The following is a 26,370-nucleotide window of genomic DNA, read 5'->3' as shown; positions in this document are numbered from 1 at the left end:
GCTCCCAGAGAGGTTTTGGGGGGGGTCTCTGAGGGATTCTGGGGTCTCTGAGGAGTTTTGGGGATCTCTGAGGGGTTTTGGGTGGGGGGTTTGGGGTCTCTGGGGGTTTGGGGTCTCTGGGGGTTTTGGGTGGTCTCTGGGGGGTTTTGTGGGGGTCTCTGGGAGGTTTTGGGGTGTCTCTGAGGGATTTTGGGGGTCTCTTACCCCTCCCCAGCGCTTCGGGCTCGAGGTCTCGGCTGAGGGGTCCCGTGGCTGCCACTGGAAAAGGGGAGGGGGTCAGGGGGGTCTGAGGGGAGTCAGGACCCCCCCCCCCCCATGAACCCCCACCCACCTGTGAGGGTGCAGAGGGGCCCCCCCAGGGCCGCCCCCGCCGTCAGGGCCACCAGCAGCGCTCCCCGTCGGGGCTCCCCATTTTTGGGGGTCCCCAGAACCACCAGGAGCTGCTCCAGGACCTGCAGGGCCGGAAGAGGTGGGGAGACCCCAAAACGCTCCCCCAAAAAAACCCCAAAAATCCCCCGGGCCCCCTTCCCTAAGACTCCCCCTCCTTCCAAGGGAGCCCAGAGACCCCCAAAGTCCCCCCAAAATACTCTTGGGACTCCCGACACCACCCGAGACCCCCCAAATCCCCTCAAAAACTTCCCTCGGGACTCTCGGCCCCTCATAGAGGCCCCTTAGGAGCCCCCAACCCACTTTAGTGACCACTGACCCCTCAGAGTGACCCCCAGAGAACCCCCCCATACCCACCAAGCCCCACAACCCTCCTTAGTGACCCCTCAGAACCCCCAAAACCACCTCCAGGGACCCCCAAAGCTCCCGCAACCCTCTCTAGTGATCCCTGACCCCACAAAACCCCAAAAATCCACAAAAAACCCCACAAAACCCCCTCACCCCCCTCACGGCCTCCTCCGCCATCTTTGCCCCCCCTCACGCCGCGAGCGCCCCCTGGCGGGCGGGACGCGCGGGTGGCGGGAAAGTTGGGGGCGTGGCCTCCGCCCTCATCGCCATGGCAACAACCGGGGAGGGGGGCGTGTCCAGGAGGCGTTGCCGTGGTGACGGCGGAGGAGGCGTGGCCCGCAGGCCCCGCCCCCCGGGGTGTGATGAGCTGCCGCGGGCTCAGCGCGCGCCGCGGCCGCAGCGCAGGTAAAGGGGGGGGGGAGACACACACCTGGGGGGGGGGGGGGCTCAAACGGGGGGAGACCCCCCCAAAAACCACCCCAAACCCACCCTCAGAACCCCCCCAAGGGTCCCGCAACCCCCCCCGGCCCCGCTGATCCCCCCCGCGCCCCCCCCGGGCACTGCGGCAGCGGCTCCGCATCCCCGGGCAGGGCCCCCCCCGCGCTGCCCCGGGAAGGTTCGGGGACCCCGCACCCCCAAATTCGCGAGTTTGTGTCCCCAGACCCCCCCCCCCGACCCCCCCGGCGCTGCGGGCGCTGATCCCCGTTAAGAGCATTAACGGGGGGGGGGCGGAGTGCGGGGGGAGCGGGGGGCTCTGGGGGGGCTCTGGGCAGCGGGGCGAGGGGGCTCGGAGGAGTTTTGGGGGTCCCGGGGAGGAATTTGGGGCGTTCGGGGTTTGTTTGAGAGGATTTGGGGGCGCTCAGGGTGACCCGGAGAGTTTTGGGGAGGGGTCTCAGGAGGAGGGGGGAGGAACTTGGAGGAGTTTTGGGGGTCCCGCAGAGGAATTGGGGGGTCCCGAGGGGGATTTGGGGGGGTCTCGATTTAATATTGGGGGGGGAGTCTCTACTGAAGGTGAAGTTTGATGAAGAGTTTGGGGCGGGTCTCAATCAATTCGGTGAAATTCCTGTTAATTGGAGCGCTCTTTATTAATTCGGGGGCTTTTTATTAATTTGGGGAGGGGTCTTTCTTAATTTGAAGGCTTCTTCATTAATTCGGGGCTCATTCTCTTAATTTGGGAGGGGGGGTTCTTCATTAATTTAGGGACAAATTCCGAATTCGGGGAGTACTTTAATTAATTTGGGGGAGGTCTCCGTTAATTTGGGGGAGGTCTCCGTTAATTTGGGGGGGGGATCCCCATTGATTTTGGGGGGGGGATCCCCATTGATTTTGGGGGGGTCCCCGTAAATTTCGGGCTTTGAGGAGGGGTCGCCCCCCCAAAGTGACCAAACCCCCCCCCCCCCCCCCATTTTTCCAGCTCCCTCCTGAGCTCTTCCAGCGCCGCCCCCTCCCCAAATTTGGGGGTCCCCAGAGGTCACCATGCTGTCCCCCCCCCCCTACGACCCCCTGGAGCTGCCGCGGTTCAGCGACCCCCGCTGGGAGGGGGAGGGGGGCGCGGGGGGGCCCGAGGAGGAAGAGGAGGAGGAGGACGAAGGCTCCGCCCGGCGCTTCGAGCGCTCCCGCATCAAAGCCTTGGCAGGTACGGGGAGACCCCAAAAATGGGGGGAAAAGGGGGAAAAAATGGGGGGAAAATTGGGAAAATTGAGGGGGGGAAAAGGGGAAAAAATGGGGGGGAAATTGGGAAAATTGAAGGGGGGAAATGGGGAAAATCTGGGGGGAAAAATTGGGAAATTGATGGGGGGGAAATGGGGAAAAAATGGGGGGAAAATTGGGAAATTTGAGGGGGGGAAATGGGGAAATATTGGGGGGTAATGGGGGAAAAACGGGGAGGAAAAATTGGGGTGGGGAAAGGTGAAAAAAAGTGGGGGGGAAAAGAAGTGAAAAAATGGGGGGAAAATGTAAAATAAAACTTGAGGGAAAGGTGATAAAAAAAAGCGGGAAAATGCACAAATATAGAGGAAAAATATTAAAAATGGGGGGATTTTGAGGAAAGTGAGGGAAAGTGTAAAAATTGGGGTAAAATGCACAAAAAGTGAGGAGAAAAGTTTGAATGCTGTGGGGAAAGTGGAAAATGGGGGGGGAAAGAGGAAAAATGGGGGGAAAGTCCTAAAATTGGGGGGAAATGTATAAAAATTGGGAGGAAAGGGGATGAAAGTGGGGGGAGTAAAACATGGGGGGAAGTGGAAAAATTTGTGGGAAATGCACAAAAATTTGGGAGGAAAGTGTAAAAAACTGGAGGAAAAAGGAAAAAAAATGAGGGAAAAGTGAAAAATGGAGGGAAATGCACAAAAAGTGGGGAGAAGCTCAAATGTTGGGGGCAAAGTGAAAAAAAAGTGAAGAAAACACTAAAAGTGGGACAAAAGTGCAAGAATTAAGGGAAAAGTGAAAAAATGAGGGGGGGAGTGTGAAAACTTGGGGGAAAGCAGAGAAAAAAAGGAGAAAAACACAAAGAATGGAGGAAAAGGATAAAAACTGGGAGTGGAACCCGAAAAAATTGGGGGAAAATTCACCAAAAATATGGAGAATCCCAAAAATGGGAATTGGAAGCTCTGGAATCTTGGGAGGGCAAAGAAAGTGAGGGAAACACAAAGAAAGTGATGGAAAAGTGGAAAAAACGGGAGAACAGCCCCCAAAAATGGGGAAAACCACCCAGAAAATGATGGGAAGTGCATCAGGAATACGAGAAATCCCAAAAACGGGGATGGGGAATCCAAAAATTGGGGAGATGGACCCCAAAAATGGGGAAATCAGCCCAAAAATGTGAGGGGAGAGCACAAAAATGGGGAAAAAAACCACAAAAAATGGGGTAAAAAAAACCCTCAAAACAGGAGGAAAAATCCAGAAAAGAGGTGGAAAACACCCAAAAAAATAGGGAGAGACCCTAAAAATGGAGATCGAGGAACCCCAAAATGTGGGAATGAGCCCTAAAAAAATCAGGGGAAGACCCAAAAAATTGGGGAAAACCCAAAAAAATGGGGAAAACCCCCCAAAAGTGGGGGTGTATTATGAAAAAATGGGAGGAGCCCCCCAAATTTCCCCTCTCAAACCCCCTCAATCACCCAAAACCCCCCCAGGACAAACTCCCAACCCCCCCAATCGCCCCCAGACCCCCAAAATCTCCCAGGACCCCCCTCAGGGACCCCCCCCAAATCCTCTTAGCGTTAATCCAGCCCCAGCCTGTGCAGGGGGACCCCCCTGTGGGGGCTGCGACCCTTGGGGGGCTTTGGGGGGGAATTTTGGGGGTCTCTGAACCCCCCCCGTGCCCCCCTCCATGAGCCCAAGGCCGTGCAGAAAGATGAGGGGGGGTCTCGGGTGGGATTTGGGGGCTCTGGGTGGGATTTGGAAGCTCTGGGTGGGCTTTGGGTGGTCTGGGGGGTTTTGGGGGGTTTTTGGGGGGGTTTTTGAGGTCTCTGACCCCCCCGTGCCCCCCCAGACGAGCGCGAGGCCGTGCAGAAGAAAACCTTCACCAAGTGGGTGAATTCTCACCTGGCGGGGGGGTCGCACCTGGGGGACCTTTACAGCGACCTGAGGGACGGGCGGCTCCTGCTGAGGCTGCTCGAGGGGCTCTCGGGGGAGACCCTGGTGAGTGAGACCCCTCCCCAAATTGGGGACGCCCCCCTTCAAAGGGGACCCCCCCCAAAAACCAGGAAACCCCCCAAAAAACCAGGAAACCCCCAAAAAACCAGGAAACCCCCAAAAAACTGGAACCTCCCAATGGGGACCCTCCCCAAATTAGGGAAATCCCTGCCTGTGCCCCCCCAACTTGGGGGGTCTCTAACAGTGCCCCCCTATCCTGGGGGGTTCCCTGACCATGTCCCCCTACCCAGGGTGGGTTCCCTGACCGTGTCCCCCTACCCAGGGTGGGGTCCCTGACGGTGCCCCCCGACTCATGGGTGATTCCCTGACTATCCCCCGACCATCCCCCCCTATCTGGGGGGGGTCCCTGACTGTGCCCCCCTCCTCTGGGGATGTCCCTGACTGTGCCCCCCCCCGACTCGTGGGTGATTCCCTGCCTGTGCCCCCCGTACCCGGGGGTCTCTCTAACGGTGCCCCTGGTCCCGGGGGGGTTGTGGGGGTCTCTCTAACGTTGCCCCGGGTTGTGGGGGTCTCTCTAACGTTGCCCCTGATCCCGGGGGGTGTGGGGGTCTCTCTAACGTTGCCCCCGGTCTCTGAGGGGGTTGTGGGGGTCTCTCTAACGTTGCCCCGGGTTGTGGGGGTCTCTCTAACGCTGCCCCCGGTCCCGGGGGAGGTTGTGGGGGTCTCTCTAACGTTGCCCCGGGTTGTGGGGGTCTCTCTAACGGTGCCCCCGGTCTCTGAGGGGGTTGTGGGGGTCTCTCTAACGTTGCCCCGGGTTGTGGGGGTCTCTCTAACGTTGCCGCCCCCCGGCCCCGGCCCAGCCGCGCCCCACGCGGGGCCGGATGCGGATCCACTGCCTGGAGAACGTGGAGAAGGCGCTGCGCTTCCTGCGCGAGCAGCGCGTGCACCTGGAGAACGTGGGCTCGCACGACATCGTGGACGGCAACCCCCGCCTGACCCTGGGCCTGGTCTGGACCATCATCCTGCGCTTCCAGGTGCGCCCCCGGCCCCGCCCGCAGCGAGGGAAATGGGGCGGGGGGCGCGGCCCGGACCCCGCCCCGATGGGGGCGTGCCCGTGCTGGAGCTGCCCTGGGGGGTTTTGGGGTCGTTTAGGGGGGTCCTGGGGTGTTTGGGGTCATTTAGGGGGGTCCTGGGGTGTTTGGGGTCATTCAGGGGGGTCCTGGACCCACCCTGGGGTGTTTGCGGTCATTTAGGGGGGTCCTGGACCGACCCTGGGGTGTTTGGGGTCATTTAGGGGGGGTCCTGGAACTGCCCTAGGGGGCTTTGGGGTCATTTAGGGACGTCTTGAACTTACCCTGGGGGCTTTGGGAGTCAGTTAGGGGGGTCCCAAACCCACCCTATTGTGTTTGGGATCATTTAGGGGGGGGTCCTGGACCCACCCTGGGGGAGTTTGGAATCATTTAGGGGGGTCCCAAACCCATCCTGGGATCTCAGTTTGGTCACAGAAATCCCCAAATCTTCCCCAGGCTCCTTTTGGGGAGGGTGTCAGACCCACTTTTGGGGGTTCTGATCCCACTGGGAGGGTCCCAGACCCCATTTTTGGGGGTCCTTGACCCCAATTTGGGGATCCTTAACCCCATTTTTGGGCCCCCCCCCAGATCCAGGACATCAGCGTGGAGACCGGGGACACGCGGGAGAGGAAATCGGCCAAGGACGCGCTGCTGGCCTGGTGCCAGATGAAAACCGCGGGGTGAGGGGTCCCGGGGGGGTCCTGAAGGGGTCCTGAAGGGGTTTGGGGGGTCCTGAAGGGGTTTTGGGGGTCCTGGGGGGGTTCTGGGTGGTCTCCATGTGGCTCAGGAGGCTCCTGGGGGCTCTATGGGGCTTTGGGGGGGCTCTAAGGGGACTCATGTGGGACCTGCTGGGTCTGGGGGGGTTTTGGGGGTCTCTGGGGGGGTTTGGGGGTCTCTGACCCCCCTGCCCCCCCCCAGGTACCCCAATGTGAACGTGCAGAACTTCACCACGAGCTGGAGGGACGGGCTGGCCTTCTGTGCCCTCATCCACCGGCACCGGTGCGGACTGAGGGGCTGGGGAGGGGCTGGGGCTGGGGAGGGGCTGGGGAGGGGCTGGAGCGGGGGGGATGTGGGGGTTCTAGGGCAGCAGTTATGGGGTGGGAGTCTGTGGGATTATGGGGCAGGGGCAGGGGTTATGGGGTGCTCTGGGTCAGTGGTCAGGGGTTATAGGATGCTGTGGGTCAGTGGCTGTGGGTCAGTGGTCATGGGTCAGGGATCAGTGGTTATGGGTCCATGGTCAGTGGTTATGGGTCTGTGATTGTGGGTCAGTGGCTGTGGGTCCATCGTCAGTGGTTATGGGTCCGTGCTCAGTGGTTGTGGGATGCTGTGGGTCAGTGGTTATGGGTCAGTGGTCAGTGGTTATGGGTCCATGGTCAGTGGTCATGGGTCCATGGTCAGTGGCTGTGGGTCAGTGCTCAGTGGTCAGGGGTCCGTGCTCAGTGGTCAGTGGCTGTGGGTCAGTGCTCAGTGGTTATGGGTCTGTGGTCAGTGGTTATGGGTCAGTGGTTATGGGTCTGTGGTCAGTGGCTGTGGGTCAGTGGTCAGTGGTCATGGGTCAGTGCTCAGTGGTCATGGGTCCGTGGTCAGTGGCTGTGGGTCAGTGGTCAGTGGCTGTGGGTCAGTGCTCAGTGGTCATGGGTCCGTGGTTATGGATCCGTGGTCAGTGGCTGTGGGTCCGTGGTCAGTGGCTGTGGGTCAGTGCTCAGTGGTCATGGGTCCGTGCTCAGCCGTCCGCTCTCCCCCAGGCCGGAGCTGCTGGACGTGGGGTCCCTGCGCGGAGCCAACGCCCTCCACAACCTGCAGAGCGCCTTCGGCGTGGCCGAGCGCGAGCTGGGGGTCACCCGGCTGCTGGACCCCGAGGGTGAGCGCCTGGGGGTCCCTGGGGGTGGATTTGGGGAGAATTTGGGGGTCTGACCCCCCGTGCCCCCCAGATGTGGCCGTGGAGCAGCCGGACGAGCGCTCAGTGCTGACCTACGTGGCCGCCCTCTACCATCACTTCTCCAGGATGAAGGCGCTGGCCGTGGAGGGAAAACGCGTCGGGAAGGTCTGGGGTGGACAGACGGACATGGGGTGGACAGATGGACACAGGGTGGACAGACGGACACGGGGTGGACACAGGATGGGGGGACGCAGGGATGGACACGCAGGTGGACAGAAAGGGAACGGGGGGAGGAGGAAGGGGTGGACAGATGGACGATGGGCAGATGGACGGACAGACGATGGGCAGATGGACGGACAGACGATGGGCAGATGGCGTCGGGGGGGGGGGGTGGGGACCGGACAGAATCCGCGGGAATGGGCAGGGGGGAGGGAGGGACAGATGGGGGATGGACAGAGGGACGGGTGGGGGATGGACAGAGGGGATGGACAGAGGGGATGGATTGATCAGAAAGGGGCGGAGAAGGAGGGGGATGGATGAACAGGGGGATAAATGGAAAGAGGGGCGTGGGGATGGATGGATGGATGGATGGATGGATGGATGGATGGATGGATGGATGGATGGATGGACAAGGGATGGATGGATGGACGGAGATATGGACAGATGGATGTTGGATGGATGGATGGATGATGGATGGACGGACGGATGGACAGACAAAGGGATGGATGGACAGATGGACGGATGGATGGATGTTGGATGGACAGACAGATGGGTGGATGGATGGATGGATGGATGGACAGATGGATGGATGGATGGATGGACAAGGGATGGATGATGGATGATGGATGGATGGACAGTCAGATGGATGGGTGGATGTTGGATGGATAGATGCATGATGGATGTGAGGACAAACGGACGGACGGACGGATGGACAGATGGATGGATGATGGACAGATGTGAGGACACAGCCAGCCAGCCGTGCCCCCGTCCGTCCGTCCGTCCGTGCCCGGGCAGGTGCTGGAGGCGGCGCGCGAGGCCGAGGGCCTGGCCGGGCGCTACGAGGCGCAGGCGGCCGAGCTGCTGGGCTGGATCCAGCGCTCGCTGCTGCTGCTCACGGACCGGCGCCTGCCCCGCGGCATCCCCGGCCTGCAGGGGCAGCTCCAGGCCTTCAGCGCCTACCGCACCACCGAGAAACCCCCCCGGTGAGAAACCCCCCGGCGCTGGGGGTCTGGGGGCTGCACTGAGGGGTCTGGGGGCTACACTGAGGGGTCTGGGGGCTCCCTGAGGGGTCTGGGGTCCCCAAGAGGGAGTTTGGGGCTTCCAAGAAGGGGTTTGGGGTCCCCCCAGTGGGTTTCAGGTTCCCTCTGAGGGGTTTTGGGGCATCCCTGGGGCTCAGGGTGGGTTTTAGGGTTCCCCAGGTGTATTTTGGGGTTCTCTCAGTGTATTTTGGGTTCCCCGGGTGTATTTTGGGGTTCTCCCAGTGTATTTTGGGTTCCCCCGGGTGTATTTTGGGGTTCTCTCAGTGAATTATTTTGGGGTCCCCCCAGGTTTGAGGACAAGGGCTCCCTGGAGGTTTTGCTGTTCTCGCTCCGGAGCCGCCTCCGTGCCAACAACCAGAGACAGTTCGTGCCCCGGGAGGGGACCCACAGCGCCGACATCAACAGGGTGACAGCCACGGGGACACTGGGGACACTGGGGGGACATTGGGACATGGGGGGACACAGGGGATCCCCACAGTGCTGACATCAACAGGGTGACAGCCACGGGGACACAGGGGGGACATGGGGGGACATTGGGGACATGGGAGGGACATGGGAGGGTCCCACAGCGCCGACATCAACAGGGTGACAGCCACAGGGACTTGGGGACATGGGAGAGGCCACAGTAACACAAGTGCCAAGTGTGCCAGGTGTGCAGGTGCCCCAGGTGACACAAGTGACAGGTGCCCCAGGTGCCAGGTGTGCAGGTGCACAGGTGCCCCAGGTGACACAGGTGACACAGGTGCCCAGGTGTGCCAGCTGTGCAGGTGCACAGGTGCCCCAGGTGCCCAGGTGACACAGGTGCCCAGGTGTGCCAGCTGTGCAGGTGCCCAGGTGACACAGGTGCCAGGTGTGCCCAGTGCCCAGGTGTGCAGGTGCCCAGGTGACACAGGTGCCAGGTGCCCCAGCTGTGCAGGTGCCCAGATGACACAGGTGCCAGGTGCCCCAGCTGTGCATGTGCCCAGGTGACACAGGTGCCAGCTGTGCCAGGTGCCCCAGGTGACACAGGTGCCAGGTGTGCCCGGTGCCCAGCTGTGCAGGTGCCCAGGTGACACAGGTGCCCCAGCTGTGCAGGTGCCCAGGTGACACAGGTGCCCAGGTGCCCAGGTGACACGGCGCTGTCCCCGCAGGCGTGGGAGCGGCTGGAGAAGGCGGAGCACGGCCGGGAGCTGGCGCTGCGCTCGGAGCTGCTCCGGCAGCAGCACCTGGAGCAGCTGGCGGCCAGGTTCCACCGCAAGGCCGCGCTCAGGGAGACCTGGCTGGGGGACAACCAGCGCCTGGTGGCACAGGTGACACCCCAGGGACCCCCGAGACCCCTCCCCAAACAACGCCCAGGCAGGGACAACCAGCGCCTGGTGGCACCGGGACCCCCGACCCACCCCAGGCAGGGACAACCTGGTGGCACCGGTGACCCTGAAACCTCCCCCACCCCAGGGGGCTTCCCCTTGTCCCCACCGGGACAATTTCAGGATGTGTCCCCCCCCTTTGTCACCTCTCAGCCCTTTTTTGTCTCCTCCAGGACAATTTTGGGGGTCCCCGGAGTGTCCCCTCCCTCACCCCCCCCATTTCCCCTCCCCAGGACAATTCGGGGGGGGTCCCTGGAGTGTCCCCTCCCTCACCCCCCATTTCCCCCCCCCCAGGACAATTTCGGGGGGTCCCTGGGTGGTGTCGAGGCCGCGCTGCGCAAGCACGAGGCCATCGAGAGCGACATCGCCGCCTACGGCAGCCGCGTGCGCGCCGTCACCGCCGTGGCCGCCGAGCTGGAGGCCGAGCGCTATCACGACATGGGCGGCATCGCGACACGGCGCGACCACGTGGTGTCGCTCTGGGAGGCGCTGCGGGCTCAGGTGGCGGCGCGGCGCGAGCGGCTCCGGGCGCACCTGGAGCTGCAGCGGCTCCTGCGCGACCTGGAGCACCTGATGGGCTGGATGGAGGAGATGGAGGTGGGGAAAGGGCTGCGAGGGGAGGTTTAGGGGGGGGGGGGGGGGATCCCCTCGTGGGACCCCCCCCGTGACCCCTCGGTGTCCCCAGGTGCGGCTGCAGTCGCGGGATTTCGGGCAGCACCTGAGCCAGGTGGACGATCTGCTGCAGATCCACGCCCTGGTCGAGGGGGACGTGGCGGCCCAGGCCGAGAGGGTTCGGAGTGTGGGGGCGGCGGCCGAGCGTTTCCTCGGGGAGGGGGGCGGTGAGTGACCCCCAAAACGGGGAACCCCAAAATTGGGATCCCCCGGGATGCCCTGGAAGCCCCAAACCCAGGGACACCTGAATCCCAGGACCCCCACTCACCTGAGACCCCCAAAAGCGGGACCTAGCAAAACCCCAAAAACTGTGACCCCCAAAAACTGTGACCCCCAAAAACCGAGACCCAAACCACCGAATCCCCGAACCCGGGGACCTCCAAATCCCAAACCCCCAGCACCCCCAAACTCTGGCTCTCCCAAATCCTGAGCATCCCTGAATCCCAAACCCTGGGACTCCCCAAAAATCGGCACCCCTGAACACCGAACCCCTGAACCCTGAGGGATTCCAGCCCCCAGGACCCCCGGACCCCCAAGCCCCGCTGACCCCCGGCCGTGCCCCCCAGGGTACCGCCCGTGCCCCCCGGAGCAGCTGCGGTCCCGCGTGGCGGCTCTGGAGCTGCGGTACCGGGGGCTCTCGGCGCTGTCGGCGCAGCGGCGGCTGCGGCTGGAGCGCTCCCGGCGCCTCTGGAAGTTCCTGTGGGACGCGGGCGAGGAGGAGGCCTGGATGCGGGAACAGGAGCGGCTCCTGCGCTGCCCGGAGCTGGGCCGGGACCTGCCGGGAGCCCTGAGGATGCTGAGCCAGCTCGAAGCCATCCGAGGGGCGCTGGGGGGACGCGCGGGGCCGCTGCAGCAGCTGCTGGAGCGGGGCCGGGAGCTGCTGGCGCAGGGAGCCCCCGACGGAGCCGCGGGATCTGTGGAATCCACACCTGGATCAGCGGGATCCGCTGCCGGATCAATGGGAAGCGCGAAACCCGCGGAATCCGCTGCCGGATCCACCGCCAGACCCACGGGACCCCCGGAATCCAAGAACGCGTCCCTGGGATCCCCCCCTGGACCCACGGAGGGACCCTCGCCGTCCGCCACCAGACCCTCGGAACGCCCCGACGGCTCCACGGAACTGGGCCCCACAGAACCCCCCGAAGGAGCCCCGGGCCCCGCTCCCGGCTCCCCGGACCCCGCGGCCGCCGTGTCCCGCCGGATCCGGGAGCTGGAGTCGCTGTGGGCGGCGCTGCCGGCGCTGGCCGGGGCCCGGGAGCGGCGGCTCCGCGCGGCCGCGGGGCGCTTCCAGCTGGACGCGGAGGCGGCCGAGGCCGAGGCGTGGCTGGCGGCCGCCGCCCGGCGAGTGGCGGGGCCGGAGCTCGGCCACGACGAGCGCTCGGCGGGGATGCTGGAGCGGCGTCTGCGGGAGCTGCAGGACGAGATGCGGCGGCGAGGGCCGGCGCTGGCGGCGCTGCGGGAGCAGGCGATGCCCGGCGATGCCGCCGACCTTCCCGACGTGGTGCCGGGGCTGGCGGAGCGGCTGGCGGAGCTGGAGCGGCGGCACCGGGAGCTGGAGGAGCGGGCGGAGCTGCGGCGCCTGGAGCTGCGGGACGCGCTGGGATTGTTCGCGGCGCGCAGCGAGGCCGATGCCTGCGCGCTCTGGGTGGGCGAGAGGGAGCAGTGGCTGCTCTCCATGGAGATTCCCGAGCGCATCGAGGACCTGGAGGTGGTGCAGCAGCGGTGAGCGCCCGGGGCTCCCCGTGCTGCGCCGTGCGAATCCCGGAGTTATTCCCGCAGTTATTCCCGCAGTTATTCCCGGGAAGTCTCGGAGTGCCCGTGGTCGCCCCCACTGGGATTCCCCAGGAATTTTCCCAAGAATACACAGGATCGCCCGTTATTCCCGTTTTTCCTCAGGATGTCTCCAGTATTCCCGTTATTCCCAATGTTCCCTGAATTCCTACCTCCACCACAACATTCCCAGTGTTCCAGGTGTTCCCGTTTTCCCAGAATTTTCACTTCCAACACAGTATTCCCCGTGCTCTCTCAATTCTCTCCTCGACCTGCGATATTCCCAGCATTCCCAAAATTCCCACCTCCAACACCGCATTCCCAGCGCTCCCAAAATTCCCCAAATTCCCACCTCCAGCGCAGCATTCCCAGAGTTTGTGGCATTCCCAGGATTTCTGGCACTCCCACCTCCGGCACGGTGTCGCTGGGGTTTCCAGCGTTCCCAGCTCCGGCTCGGCATTCCCGGAATTCCCGGAATTCCCGGTCATTCCCAGCGCTCCCGCAGGTTCGAGACGCTGGAGCCGGAGCTGGCGGCGCTGGCGGCGCGCGTGGCCTCCGTGGGCCGCGTCACGGAGGAGCTGCAGGGATCCGGGGACAGGAACCGGGAGAGCGCCCGGGACACCTGGGAGCAGCTCCGGGACAGGTGGGGGCGGCCCCGGCGGGGCCATTCCGGGCTGGGATTGCGGGTGGATCCGGGCAGGGATGGAATTTCCAGGGGCTCAGGGAGGTGTTCCAGGCAGGGCTGGGTTCTCCGGGCAGCCAGGGATGCTCCAGGGATGCAGGGAGGGATTTTCCTGGCCGGGATGCTCTGGGAAGGGATGGATTCTCTGGGTCGGGACACTCCAGGGATGAATTCTCTGGGTCGGGACGCTCCAGGGATGAATTCTCTGGGTCGGGACGCTCCAGGGATGGATTCTCGGGGCTGAGACGCTCCAGGGATGGATTCTCTGGGCTGAGACGCTCCAGGGATGGATTCTCTGGGTCGGGACGCTCCAGGGATGGATTCTCTGGGCTGAGACGCTCCAGGGATGGATTCTCTGGGTCGGGACACTCCAGGGATGAATTCTCGGGGCTGAGACGCTCCAGGGATGGATTCTCTGGGTCGGGACACTCCAGAGATGAATTCTCGGGGCTGGGACACTCCAGGGATGGATTCTCTGGGTCGGGACGCTCCAGGGATGGATTCTCTGGATCGGGACACTCCAGGGATGGATTCTCGGGGCTGGGACGCTCCAGGGATGGATTCTCTGGATCGGGACGCTCCAGGGATGGATTCTTGGGCTGGGACGCCCCGAGCGCTCCCCGGGCTCTGTCCCACCGTGCCCCGATCCCGCCCGTGCCAGGTGGGAGCGGTTCCGGGCGCTGGCCGAGCGCAAGAAGGTGGCGCTGACCGCGGCGCTGAACATCCACAATTTCCGCCTGGAATGCCACGAGACGCGGGGCTGGATGCGGGAGAAGACGGCGGCGATCGAGGCCACGCGGGCGCTGGGCCGGGACCTGGCCGGGATCACGGCCCTGCAGGGGAAGCTGTCGGGGATGGGGCGCGACCTGGACGCCATCCAGGGAAAGCTGCGGGAGCTGCGGGCCGAGGGCGAGAAGCTGCAGGGGGAGCAGCCGGAGCGAGCGCCCGAGATCCGCGAGGAGCTGGCGGGGCTCGAGGCCGAGTGGGAGGCGCTGCGCCGGTGCCACCGGAGCCGCGAGGAGTCCCTGGGGCAGGCGCGGCGGCTCCAGGGCTTCCTGCGGGACCTGGCGGCGCTCCAGGCCTGGCTGTCCCGCACCCGCGCGGCCGCGGGCTCCGAGGATGTCCCCGCGTCCCTGGCCGAGGCCGAGGGCTCCCTGCGGCAGCACGAGAGCCTCCGCACCGAGATCTCGCACTACGGCGCCGATTACCGGAGCGCCCGCGCCGCCGGCCGGGAGGTGACGCGGGGACAGACGGACGCGCAGAGTCTGTCCCTGCTGCAGCGCCTGGAGGCGCTGGATGCGGACTGGGAGGAGCTCGGCCGGGTCTGGGAGAAGCGGCAGCGGCTCCTGGCCCAGGCTGTCGCCTTCCACGTGTTCCTGCGGGACGCCAAGCAGGTGGAGGGGACGCTGGGGAAGCAGGTGAGGGGAGCCGGGGTGTTCCGGGGGGGTCCCGGGGCTCCGGTGCCATCCCGGTCCCGATCCCGGTTCCGGTCCCGACCCGCAGGAGCACACGCTGGCCCACACGGAGATGCCGGGCACGGTGCCGGGGGCGGAGGCGGCCGTGAGGAGGCTGGAGGAGTTCCTGGCCGCGCTGGACACCGGCACCGAGCGCGTCCGGGCGCTCACGGACACCGGGAGGAAGCTGCTGGACGAGGGCGGCGTCCACGCAGAAAAGGTGCAGGAGACGGTGGAGTCGGTGGAGAGCAGGTGAGAGACCCGTCCCAGTCCATCCCAGTCCATCCCAGTCCCATCCCAGTCCATCCCAGTCCATCCCAGTCCATCCCAGCCCCATCCCATCCCCTGGGAATGGGGTCTCTCATCCCTCCTGGCCCTGGCACAGGCACCAGAAGATCCGGGAATCGGCCCAGGAGCTGCTGGGGCGGCTGCGGGATAACTGGGAGCTGCAGAAGTTCCTGCAGGATGGGCAGGAGGTGAGACGGGGTGGGGACTGGGATGGGATTGGGATTGGGATTGGGATGGGATTAGGGTGGAGATCGAGCGTGGATGGGGTTAAAATGGGGATGGGGTGAAGAGGAGAACTGGGCTGGGACTGTGGGAAGAGACCCTGATCTGTGTCCCTGTCCCCATTCCCGTTCCCATCCCTGTCCCTGTCCCCATTCCCATTCCCACCCCCATTCCCATCCCCATTCCTGTCCCCATTCCCATCCCTGTCCCTGTCCCCATTCCTGTTCCCATCCCCATCTCTGTTCCCATTCCTGTTCCCATCCCCATTCCCATTCCCATCCCTGTTCCCATTCCCATTCCCATCCCCATCCCCGTTCCCATTCCCATCCCCATCCCTGTTCCTGTTCCCATCCCTGTCCCCATTCCCATCCCATTCCCATCCCCATCCCTGTTCCCATCCCCGTTCCCGTTCCCGTTCCTGTCCCCGTTCCCGTTCCCGTTCCTGTCCCCGTTCCCAGCTGACGCTGTGGCTGAACGAGAAGCTGCCGGTGGCCCGGGACGTGTCCTACGAGGGCACGCGGGACCTGCAGGGCAAGTGGCAGAAGCACCAGGCCTTCGCCGCCGAGCTCGCGGCCAACCGGGGCTGGCTGGAGGCGCTGGAGAAGGTGGGAACGGGGGAAAACGGGGGAAAAACTGGGGGAAAACTGGGAGAAAATGGGATCCAGGAAAGGGCAGCCCTTGGGAAAGGTGGGATATGGGAGGGGGATGTTGAGTCACAAAATTCCGTGGGTCCAACCTCAGCAATTCTGTGATTCCACGGGTCCAATCTTAGTGATTCCACGGTTCTGTGGCTCCAGCCTTAATAACTCCACGGCTCCATGGGTCTGGTTTTGATGATCTCACCATTCCATGGGCCCAATCTTCACAATCCCACAATTTACTGGGTCAGCCTCAAGGATCCCGTGTAGCACTGACAATTCCATGACTTTTTGGGTCCAACCTTGACAGTTCCATGGGTTTCAATGATCCCACAACCCCACATGCCCAACCCTCATCACCCCACAACTCAATGGGTCCAACCTCAACAATTCCATAATTCCAACTTTGACATTGCCCATTCTGTGACTTTTTTGGTCCAACCTTGATGGTTCCATGGGTTTCAATGATCCCACCACACCATATGTCCAATCTTCCTCACCCCACAACTCAACGGGTCCAACCTCAACAATTCCACACAATCCCAACCTTGACATTGCCCATTCTGTGATGTGTTTGGGTCCAACCCTGACGGTCCCAGGGTCTCTCCCATAACTCGGTGCCACCGTTCCCGTGTCCCGCAGGACGGCGAGCAGCTGGCACGGGCACGTCCGGCCCTGGCCGGACAAGTGACCACCCCCCGGCAGGAGCTGCGGGCGCTGTGGGCTCAGGTGGAGGCGGCGGCGGCCGCCAAGGGCCGGGGTTTGGCCGAGGCCGCGCGCGCCGAGAGCTGCGCCCAGGCCTGCGCCGGACTGCGCTCGTGGCTGGCCGGGGTCCGCGCCCAGCTCCGCTCCAGCCACTGCGGCCAGGACCTGACCAGCGTCGGGGTCCTGCTGACCCGGCACCAGGTCAGGGCTGGGAAATGGGAAATGGGAAATGGGGCTGTGGGGAAGGTTGGGGGTGAAGGTTTGGGGTGAAGGTTTGGGGTGTGGGTTTTGGGTGGGTCTGGGATGCAGGTTTGGGATAAGCAGGTTTTGGGGGTGAAGGTTTAGGGTGCAAATTTTGGGGTGTGAAGGTTTCGAGGTGAAGGTTTCTGATGCAGGATTTGGGTTCAGGTTATGGGGTTCAGGCTTTTGGGCGCAGGTTTTGCCATGCAGATTTGGGGGTCCAGGTTTTGAGTGCAGGTTCTGGGGTTCAGGTTTTGCGATGCAGATTTGGGGGTGTGAGTCTGTGATGCAGGATTTGGCTACAGCTTTTAGGGTGCAGATTTTGGGGTTCCCTGGGGGTCTCTCATCCCCCAATTCCCTGCAGCTGATGGAGACGCTGCGGGAGCAGGAGCTGGGGGCTCTTTGGGGTGCAGATTTTGGGGGTTCCCGGGGGTCTCTCATCCCCCAATCCCCCTCAGCTGCTGGAGACGCAGGCGGCGCTGCGGGAGCAGGAGGTGGGGGCGCTGCGGGCTCAGGCCGGGGGGCTCAGCCCGGGGCACCCGCGGAGCGCGGGGGTGCAGGAGCAGGTGCGGGAGCTGGAGCAGCAGTTCCGGGAGCTGCGGGAGCCGCTGCGGGAGCGCGGGCGAAGCCTGGCGGCCGCCAGGGAACTGCACCAGTTCCGGAGGGACCTGGAGGACGAGCTCGTGAGTGGGGGGACCCCACCCGGGGCTGGCGCTGACCCCTGGGGTCCCCGTGCGTGACCCCCCCATTCCTGACCCCGAATCTCTGACCCCCACCCCATTCCCGACCCCGAATCTCTGACCCCGAATCTCTGACCCCCAACCCATTTCTGGTCCCATTTCTTCCCGGACCCCGAATCTCTGAATCCCAAATTCTCCCCCCCATGGCTGTTCCTGACCCCCAGTCCTTGAGTGTCCCCCATCCCTGTCCCCACAGTGTCCCGGACCCCCTGTGTGCCCCAATGTCCCCAATGACCCCCACTGACCTCAATGTCCCCACTGTCCCCAGCTGTGGGTGCAGGAGCGCCAGGCCCTGGCCATGTCCACGGACCACGGCAAGGACCTGCCCTCGGTGCAGCTGCTGCTCCAGAAGAACGAGGTGGGTCACGGGGTCCCCAAATGTCCCCCTGTGTCCTCTGTGACCCCCCAGGACTCATTCCATGACCCCCACAGACCCCACTGACCCCTCAGTTTCCCCCATAAAGCCCCCAGACCCCTTAGACCCCACACTTTCCACCATGAACCCATAAACTCCCCCATAGACCCCAGACCCCCCAATTTTCCAAATAAACCCCCCTAGACCCCCCCAATTTCCCCCCTAGACCCCCCAATTTCCCCCATAAAGCCCCCAATTTCCCCCATAACCCCCCTAGACCCCCCAATTTCCCCCCTAGACCCCCAGTTTCCCCCATAACCCCCCCATCCGGCCCCTCAGACGCTGCAGAAGGAGCTGCAGGGCCGCGAGCGCCGCGTGTCGGAGCTGCTGGAGCGGGGGGCGCCCGGCGCGGGGGTCCCGGACTCGGGGGTACCCGGGGGTGTCCCCGGGGGGGTCCCGGCTCTGAGGGAGGCCTGGAAGGAGCTGAGGGCGCAGGTGGAGCGGAGGCAGCGGCGCCTGGAGGCCGCCCTGGCCGCCCAGCGATTCCTGCGCGACGCCGCGGCCGCCGAGGCCTGGCTGGGAGAGAGGGAGCTGCACATGCTGGCCCAGGACAAGGCCAAGGTGGGGGACAGGGCCGGGACCCCCCCCAGGGGCCGGGACCCCCCCCAAGGGCCGGGACCCCCCCTCAGGGATGGCAGAGTCACCCCCAGTTTGGGGTGGAGGGGAGGGGGTTTGGGGCAGGGAGTGGGAGAGGGGGGCAGGGGGGATGTGGGGAGGGGGTTAAGGGGGTGTGAAGGGTCTGTGGGGGGGTTTGGGGTGTCTGTGGGGGGGTTTGGGGTGTCTGGAGGGCCTATGGGGGTCTGTGATGGGTTCAGGGGGATTGGGAAGGGTTTATTGGGGTTTTGGAGGGTCTGGGGGGGTCTATGTGGGATCAGAGGGGGAGTTGAGGGGTCTGTGAGGGTGGTCTGAGGGATCTGGGGGGTCTATGGGGGGCCTATAGGGGATTTCTGGGGGCCTGGAGGGTCAGAGGGATTGTTGAGGGATTTGTGGGGGGTCAGGGAGGGTCGGGGGGATTTGTGGGGGTCTGTGGGGTCAGGGAGGGTCAGTGAGGATTTCTGAGGGGCTCTGTGGGGTCTGAAGGGTCTTTGAGTGGCCTGGAGGGGTCAGGGGCACCCAAAGGAGCTGCTGGGGGTGGTGACACCCCTGTGACCCCCCCCCTTGGTGTCCCCAGGACGAGCCGGGCGCCCAGGCCATGCTGAGCCGGCACCTGGGGCTGGAGCAGGAGCTGCGCGACTACGGCGGCACCGTGGAGCTGCTGGCGGAGCAGGGCCGGGCCATGGCGGCCAGCGGCCACCCCGACGGGTGGGGACACCCTGGGGACACCCTGGGGACACCCTGGGGACACCCGACGGGTGGGGACACCCCCGCCACTCTGTGCACAGCCACCGTGGCCCCTGACTGCCCTGTCCCAGTGCTCGCTGTCCCCTGAGGTCCCGGTGTTCTCTGTCACCGTGTCCGTTGTCACTGATGTCCCCTGTGTGTCCCCTGATGTCGCTGTCCCCTGATCCCTGGGTGACACGGCTGTGCCCTGGTGACATCGCTGTCCCCCTGGTGGCCCTGCTGTCCCTGTACCCTGTCCCCTGGTGACACCGCTGCCCCCGAGGTGACATCACTGCCCCCCTGGTGACACCTCTGTTCCCTGGTGACACCCCTGTCCCCACGTCCCCTGGGTGACACCACTGTCCCCTGTCACCTGATGACACCGCTGTCCCCCTGGTGACACCTCTGCCCCCAAAGGTGACACGGCTGCCCCCCTGGTGACACCGCTGTCCCCTGTCCCCTGGTGACACCGCTGTCCCCTGTCCCATGCAGCGAGCGGCTCCGTGCCCGCGCGGCGCAGCTGCAGCGTCTCTACGCGGGGCTGTGTCACCTGGCCGGGGACCGCAGGGCCACCCTGCAGGGCCACCACCGGCTGTGCCAGCTGCGCCGCGACCTCGATGACCTGGAGCAGTGGATCTCGGAGCGAGAGGTGGTGGCGGCGTCCCGGGAGCTGGGGCAGGACTTCGAGCATGTCACGGTAAGGGGACATGAGAGGACACTGAGGGGACATGAGGGGACACGGGCACTGGGACACTGAGGGGACATGAGGGGAAACGGGCACTGGGACACTGAGGAGTCCCTCAGTGCCAGGTGGTCCCCAGGTCATCTTGACACGGGGGTGGGTCCTTGTGTCCCCCTGTCACCAATGGTGTCCCTGTCACTGTGGATGGCCCCTGACTCCGGCGTGTCCTGTGTCCCCCTATAAGTGATTGTGTCCCTGTCACTGGGGGTGTCCCATGTCCCCTGTCCCCCAGGATGTCCCTGTTCCCAGGAGTGCCCCCCCAACCCCCTGTCCCGTATCCCTCTGACTCCCCTGCGTCCCCCTGACCCCATCCCCTGTCCCCATATCCCCTGTCCCCTGACCGTGTCCCCATGTCCCCCATCCCCTGTCCCCTGTCCCCTGTCCCCTGACCGTGTCCCTGTCCCCGCAGCTGCTCCGGGACAAGTTCCGCGAGTTCTCCCGGGACACGGGCGGGCTGGGCCAGGAGCGGGTGGACGCGGCCAACGCGGCGGCGGCGGCGCTGATCTCCGGGGGCCACCCCGAGCGCGCGGCCGTGGCCCAGTGGCAAGCGGGGCTCAACGAGGCCTGGGCCGAGCTGCTGGAGCTGGTGGCCACGCGGGCGCAGGAGCTGGCGGCCGCCCACGACCTGCAGCGCTTCCGCCGCGACGCCCGGCAGGTGCTGGAGCAGCTCCGGGCCAAGGCCCGGCAGGTGCCCGAGGAGCTGGGCCGGGACCTGCGTGGGGCCGAGGGGCTGGAGAGGCAGCACCGCGCCTTCGAGCATGACGTGCAGGCCCTGAGCACGCAGGTGAGGGGACAGGGACAGGGGACAGGGACAGGGACAGGGACAGGGGAGGGCAGCACCGCGCCTTCGAGCACGACGTGCAGGCCCTGAGCACGCAGGTGAGGGGACAGGGACAGGGGACAGGGACAGGGACAGGGACAGGGACAGGGGAGGGCAGCACCGCACCTTCGAGCACGACGTGCAGGCCCTGAGCGCGCAGGTGAGGGCATGGGGACCACCAGGGGACAGGGAGGGGATGGGGAGGGGACAGGGAACGGGGACAGGTGAGGGCACAGGGACTGCCAGGGGACAGGGGAGGCCATGGGGATGGGGAGGGGACAGGTGAGGGAACAAGGAGGGACAGGTAAGTAGCAGGTGAGGGACACGCTGCAGTGCAGGAGGTGGCTGTGAGTGGGATATGTCACCTGTCCCATGTCACACCTGTCACACCTGTCACACCTGTCCCACCTGTCCCCTGTCACACCTGTCCCACCTGTCCCCAGGTGACGGCTGTCCAGGAGTCTGCAGCCCGCCTGGCCGCGGCGTACGCGGGCCCGCGCGCGGAGGAGCTGCGGGCGCAGGAGGGCGCGGTGGCCGCGGCCTGGGCCGAGCTCCGCGGGCGCTGCCAGCGCCGGCGCCGCCTGCTCGGGGACAGCGTGGAGCAATTCCGGTTCCTGCGCGCCGCCCGCGACCTGCGGCTCTGGATGGACGGGGTGCAGCTGCAGCTGCAGGCCCGCGAGAGGCCCAGGTGGGACTGGGGACATGGGGACACCGCGGGGACATGCGGACACCGCGGGGACATGGGGACACTGCGGGGATAGGGGGTGACAGCACTGGGACGTGGGGACACTGCAGGGATGGGGGGACACAGGGACACCATGGGGACACAGGGACACATGGGGACACACAGGGACATGATGACACACATGGGGACAGCCCTGGGGACATCTCAAGGACACCTCAGGGACACTGCAGTGACCTCAGCGCGGGGCTGTGACCGCGGCCACCCTGGTGGCCCAGCCCTGCCCGCTGTGCCCAGGCGGAGCCAGGGTGACCCCGTGGTGTCCCTGTCCCCTGGCAGGGATGTCACCGCGGCCGAGCTGCTGATCCAGCAGCACCAGGGGCTGCGGGCGGAGCTGGAGGCACGCGAGGGCTCCTTCGGGGCCACCGTGGCCGCGGCCACCGCGCTGCTGCAGCGGGGCCACCACGACGCCGACAAGGTGGGACACGCCTGGCACCGTGTCACCCCAGCCCTGTGTCACCCTGTGTCACCATGTCACCCCAGCCCTGTGTCACCCCAGCCCTGTGTCACCCTGTCACCGTGCCCCCATACCCGCCTCCCCGTCTTGGCACTGTCCCCAAGTCCCCAGCCCCACATCCCTCGTTCAAATCCTCGTCTGCAGGGTGCTGTCTCCATCCCATATCTCCTCATGTCCCCATCACTGTGTCCCACACCTGTATCTCTGTCCCCGTGTCCTTGTCCCCATCCCATGTCCCCGCTATTGTCACTGTGTCTCAACCCCATCCCTGTATCTCTGTCCCCATCCTGTCCCCATCCTGTGTCCCTTCATTGTCCCTGTGTCCCAGCCCCATTCCTGTATCTCCGTCCCTGTGTCCCCATCCTGTCCCCAAGCTCGTCCCTGTCCCTGTCCCCATCAGCGTGTCCCAGTCTTTGTCCCCACCCCTGTCCCGTGTCCCCCCAGCTGTCCCAGGAGCTGGCCGAGCTCCAGGAGCGCCGCAGGGACATCGGGGAGAGCTGGCAGGACAAGCTGGAGTGGCTGCAGACTGGTGAGGACCCCTGTGTCCCCCTGTGTCCCCTCTCAGTGCCCAGGGGTGGCTCAGTGGTGGCTCAGGGGTGGCTCAGGGGTGTCCCTGTCCCCTGGTGACCGTCCCCGTGTCCCCAGTGCTGGAGGTGCTGGTGTTCAGGCGCAATGGCTGAGGCCTGGCTGGCCATGGTGGCTGTGCCCCGTGTGGTGGCTCAGGGGTGGCTCAGGGCTGTCCCTGTCCCCTGGTGACTGTCCCCATGTCCCCAGTGCTGGAGGTGCTGGTGTTTGGGCGCGATGCGGCCACGGCCGAGGCCTGGCTGGCCAGCAGGGAGCCCCTGGCCCGCGCCCCCGAGCTGGGCTCCAGCCTGGCCGAGGCCGAGACCCTCCTGAAACGGCACCAGAGCTTCCAGAAGGCAGCGGCCGCCTGGGAGGAGAGATTCGCTGCCCTGAGCCGCCTCACCACGGTGGGGACACGGGGGACAGGGGGGACACCGGGGATGGGGGGACAGGGGGGGACAGGGGGGACAGGGGGGACATGCGGGTAAAAGGGGGGGGGGGACATCGAGGACATGAGGGGGACGTGGGGGGAAAATGGGGGAAAAATGGGGTGGAAATGGAAATACGGACATGGGGGACGGGGGGGGAAATAGGTAGGGGGACATGGGGGAAAATGAGGACATGGGGAGATGGGGACATCAGGGGGACATAGGGGGGAAGGAGGGGGAAATGGGGAGGGGGCACAGGGGACACAAGGAGGGGACATGAGGGGATGAGGATATGGGGGGAAGGAGGGGGAAATGGGGAAGGGGCACGAGGGGGAAAATGGGGGACACAAGGAGGGGACGCAGCAAGGACAAGGGGAGGGGGGGCGCTGGAACCACTGTGACCCCAAGGGGACACAGCTGAGGGTCCCTGTGCCACCCCCACGCCCTCGGGGGGGTCTCCATGGGATCCCTGTGTCCCCCCCATTGCCGGGGTGACCCTGACGCCCCCGACCCCCCCAGCTGGAGGAGAAGGAGCGGCGGCGGCGGCAGGAGGAGGAGGAGGAGGAGGCGAGGAAGCTGCAGCCCCCCGAGCCCCCCCCGGCGCAGGCCGAAGTCGGGGGGACCCCCCCGGTGGTGCCCCCCGAGAGCCAGGATGGGGGAGGGGGCGGGGAGGGGCCGAGGTGAGGGGGGGGCGGGGTGGGGGAGGGGATTTGGGGGCAACATTGAGATTTGGGGGTTGGGAGAGCCCCAGGTTTGGGGGGACACCCTCGGCGCGGGGGGGGGGGGTGTGTGATATGGGGAGGGGGTTCTGGGGGTGACAGGGGGGTGTCCCCCGTGTCCCCACCTCCCCCCCAGGGCCACGCCCACCCCCCAGAGCCGCCCCCCGGAGCCCCCGGCCCTCAACGGGATCCGCCCCGACGGCGCCGCGGGCCAGGTAACCCCCCCCGAGCCCCCCAAATGCGGGGGGGGACACTCCGGACCCCGCTGTGGGACCCCCCCTCAGCCCTGTCCCCCTCCCCAGGTCCCCAAAGGGGCGCAGGAGGGGGGACCCGGCCCGGGGGGGGTGGCGGCCACGCTGCCCCCCCGCGCCCCCCCCCCCGCCCGAGACCCTGGAGGGGGCGCTGTGCCGGAAACAGGAGCTGGAGGCGCCCGGCAAGAGAGCCACCAACAGGTGAGCAGGGGACACCTGGGGACACCTTGGGGACAGGCTGGGGACACCCTGGGGACATGGCCCGGCCTTGGGGACACTCCTGGAGACACCTGGGGACACCCTGGGGACATGGCCCAGCCTTGGGGACACTCCTGGAGACACCTTGGGGACACTGCCAGGCCTTGGGGACACACCTGGAGACACCTTGGGGACATCCCGCATTCATAGCCACGCCCCTTTTACCTTCCCACACAAGCCACGCCCCTTGAGGCACACCCACATGTCACAGCCTTATATGGGCAACTTGACCCCGCCCACACGATACGCCCTGCAATGGCCACGCCCATTACGTGCCACGCCCCCCCTCCCTTAAAGTCACAACGGCCTCCAGGTCCTGGCAGAGCCGGGGCTGTGTCTGGGGGGGTGGGGGTCCCCTAAACCCGCCCTGTGACCCCCCCCAGGTCCGGGCAGAGCCGGGGCTGTGTCTGGAGGGGTTGGGGTCCCCTAAACCCCCCCATAACCGCTCCTAAAGCCCCCCGTGCCCCCCAGGTCCTGGCAGAGCCTGTACTGCGTGCTGCGGGGGGGGGTCCTGAGCGTGTTCAAGGACGCGCGGGGGGCGGGGGCGGGGGTCCCGTACCACGGCGAGCCCCCCACGCCCCTGCGCGGCGCCCGCTGCCAGCCCGCCACCGCCTACCGCAAACGGAAACACGTCTTCAGGCTGGGGTACGGGCAGGGGGAAACGGGGGAATTGGGGGGAAAAATGAGCGGAAATTGGGGGAAAGAATAGGGGGGAAATGGGGGGAAATGAGGGGGACAATTGGGGAAAGAATGGGGGGAAATGGGTGAGAGAATGGGGGGAGAATGGGGGGGAAATTGGGGAAAATGGGGGGGACATAAGGTAAAAATGGGAAATTAGGGGGAGAATAGGGGGGAAATTGGGAAAATGGGAGGAAAAATTGGGGGGGAAATGAGGGGGGAAATTGGGGGAGAATAGAGGTAAAATTGGGGGAGATGGGGTAAAAAGGGGGAGAAGTTGGGGAAAAAATGGGAGGAAAAGGGGGAAGAATAAAATGGGAGATGGGGAAATTGGGGGGAGAATAGGGGGAAATTGGGGGGAAAATGGGAGGAAAAGGGGAGGAGATGGAGGAAATATGGGGGAAGATTGAGGAGACATGGGGGGAAATGGGAAAAATAGGGAGAACATGGAGAAATAATACAGAGGAAAATGGGGGCAGAATGGGGTGGAAACTGAGGGAAAAATGTGGGGAAATGGGAAAAAACGGAGAGAAAAGAGAAAAGAAAAGTGGGAATAATGGGGCAGAGAAATGGTGAAAAATGGGGGGGGGGGAAGATGGGGAAAAATGGGGGCACACGAGGGGGTCCCAATGGGGGGGCTGGGGGGTCCCGGTGGCTGATCCCGGCCCCCCCCCAGGCTGAGCGATGGGAAGGAATTCCTGTTCCAGGCCAAGGACGAGGTGAGACCCCCCCTCCCCCCTGTCCCCTCGGTGTCCCCCGATGTCCCCTGCCCCCCCCGTGTGTCCCCATTGTCCCCTTGGTGTCCCCCCCAGGCCGACATGGCCCTGTGGCTCCGGGGGATCGAGGCCGCTGCCGGGGCCGTGCCGGGCTCGGGGGGGGCCCGGGAGAGTTCGGGGGTCCCTGGGGGTCCCCCCAAGGGGATGTCGAGGGCCCTGAGCCTGCCCCCGGTGCCCCCCCCGGCCGAGGGCGCCCCCCGGGCCCGCGAGCACAAGGAGAGGGAGAAACGCTTCAGCTTCTTCAAGAAGAACAAGTAGAGTTGGAGAGTTTGGGGGTCCCGCAGGCACAGAGGGACACGAGGGGGACATGGGGGACTCAGTGTGTGTCCCCCTCCCCTGTCCCGGTGATGTCACCGTGCAGCCCCCACCCCAATAAAGTGATTGGAAACAGAGACTGGGGGGTCTGAGTGTGCTGGGGAGAGGGGCAGGGGGGATTGGGAGGGACTGGGATGGACTGGGAGAGACTGGGGGGGACTGGGAGGGACTGGGATGGACTGAGAGGGATTGGGGGGACTGGGAGGGACTGGGATGAACTGGAGGGACTGGATTTGAGTAGGGGTGGGTTTGGGATGCAAATTGGAATTGGGGTGTGGGTGGAGATGGGGTGAGGATGGGGGTCACGTGTGGGAGGCATTGGGGTGGGACTGAGAGAATGGGCTGGGATGGAAATGGGGATGGGATGGGATGAGATGGAAATGGGATTGGGGTGGAAATAGATGGGATGGGATGGGATGGGATGGGATGGGATGGGATGGGATGGGATTGGGATGGGATGGGATGGGATGAGGCTGGGCCGGTTTTGGACTGGGAAGGGGTTTTGCCAACGGGCGGCGCAGGGCACCCCAGTGCTCCCAGTACAAACCTCAGCATTCCCATATGGACCCCAATGGCCCCAGGACCTCCAGT

The 26,370-nt window shown here is 65.0% G+C and overlaps 1 protein-coding gene across 1 annotated transcript; it reads left to right on the top strand.

Annotated features, from left to right (window-relative positions):
* The first annotated feature begins 1,022 nt into the window (after positions 1 to 1,022).
* LOC129134016 (spectrin beta chain, non-erythrocytic 2-like) lies at positions 1,023 to 25,856 on the top strand. The gene is given in 37 exon segments (XM_054653685.2): positions 1,023 to 1,140; positions 2,150 to 2,371; positions 4,226 to 4,374; positions 5,190 to 5,363; positions 5,988 to 6,079; positions 6,318 to 6,398; positions 7,145 to 7,260; positions 7,331 to 7,443; positions 8,293 to 8,480; positions 8,826 to 8,943; positions 9,668 to 9,826; positions 10,178 to 10,480; positions 10,569 to 10,722; positions 11,122 to 12,277; positions 12,831 to 12,968; positions 13,669 to 14,425; positions 14,511 to 14,713; positions 14,847 to 14,937; positions 15,430 to 15,576; positions 16,252 to 16,515; positions 17,013 to 17,237; positions 17,563 to 17,652; positions 17,989 to 18,270; positions 18,881 to 19,011; positions 19,522 to 19,726; positions 20,181 to 20,555; positions 21,035 to 21,279; positions 21,613 to 21,751; positions 22,235 to 22,319; positions 22,565 to 22,761; positions 23,302 to 23,462; positions 23,638 to 23,716; positions 23,804 to 23,883; positions 23,885 to 23,953; positions 24,482 to 24,655; positions 25,365 to 25,407; positions 25,501 to 25,856. Coding segments are annotated over 36 exon segments (7,365 nt in total). The 5' UTR covers positions 1,023 to 1,140; positions 2,150 to 2,211; the 3' UTR covers positions 25,723 to 25,856.
* Positions 25,857 to 26,370: the final 514 nt, after the last annotated feature.

This window comes from Agelaius phoeniceus, chromosome 38 (assembly GCF_051311805.1).
Source record: "Agelaius phoeniceus isolate bAgePho1 chromosome 38, bAgePho1.hap1, whole genome shotgun sequence".
NCBI lineage: Eukaryota > Metazoa > Chordata > Aves > Passeriformes > Icteridae > Agelaius > Agelaius phoeniceus.
This window is presented reverse-complemented; position numbering and strand designations above follow the sequence as displayed.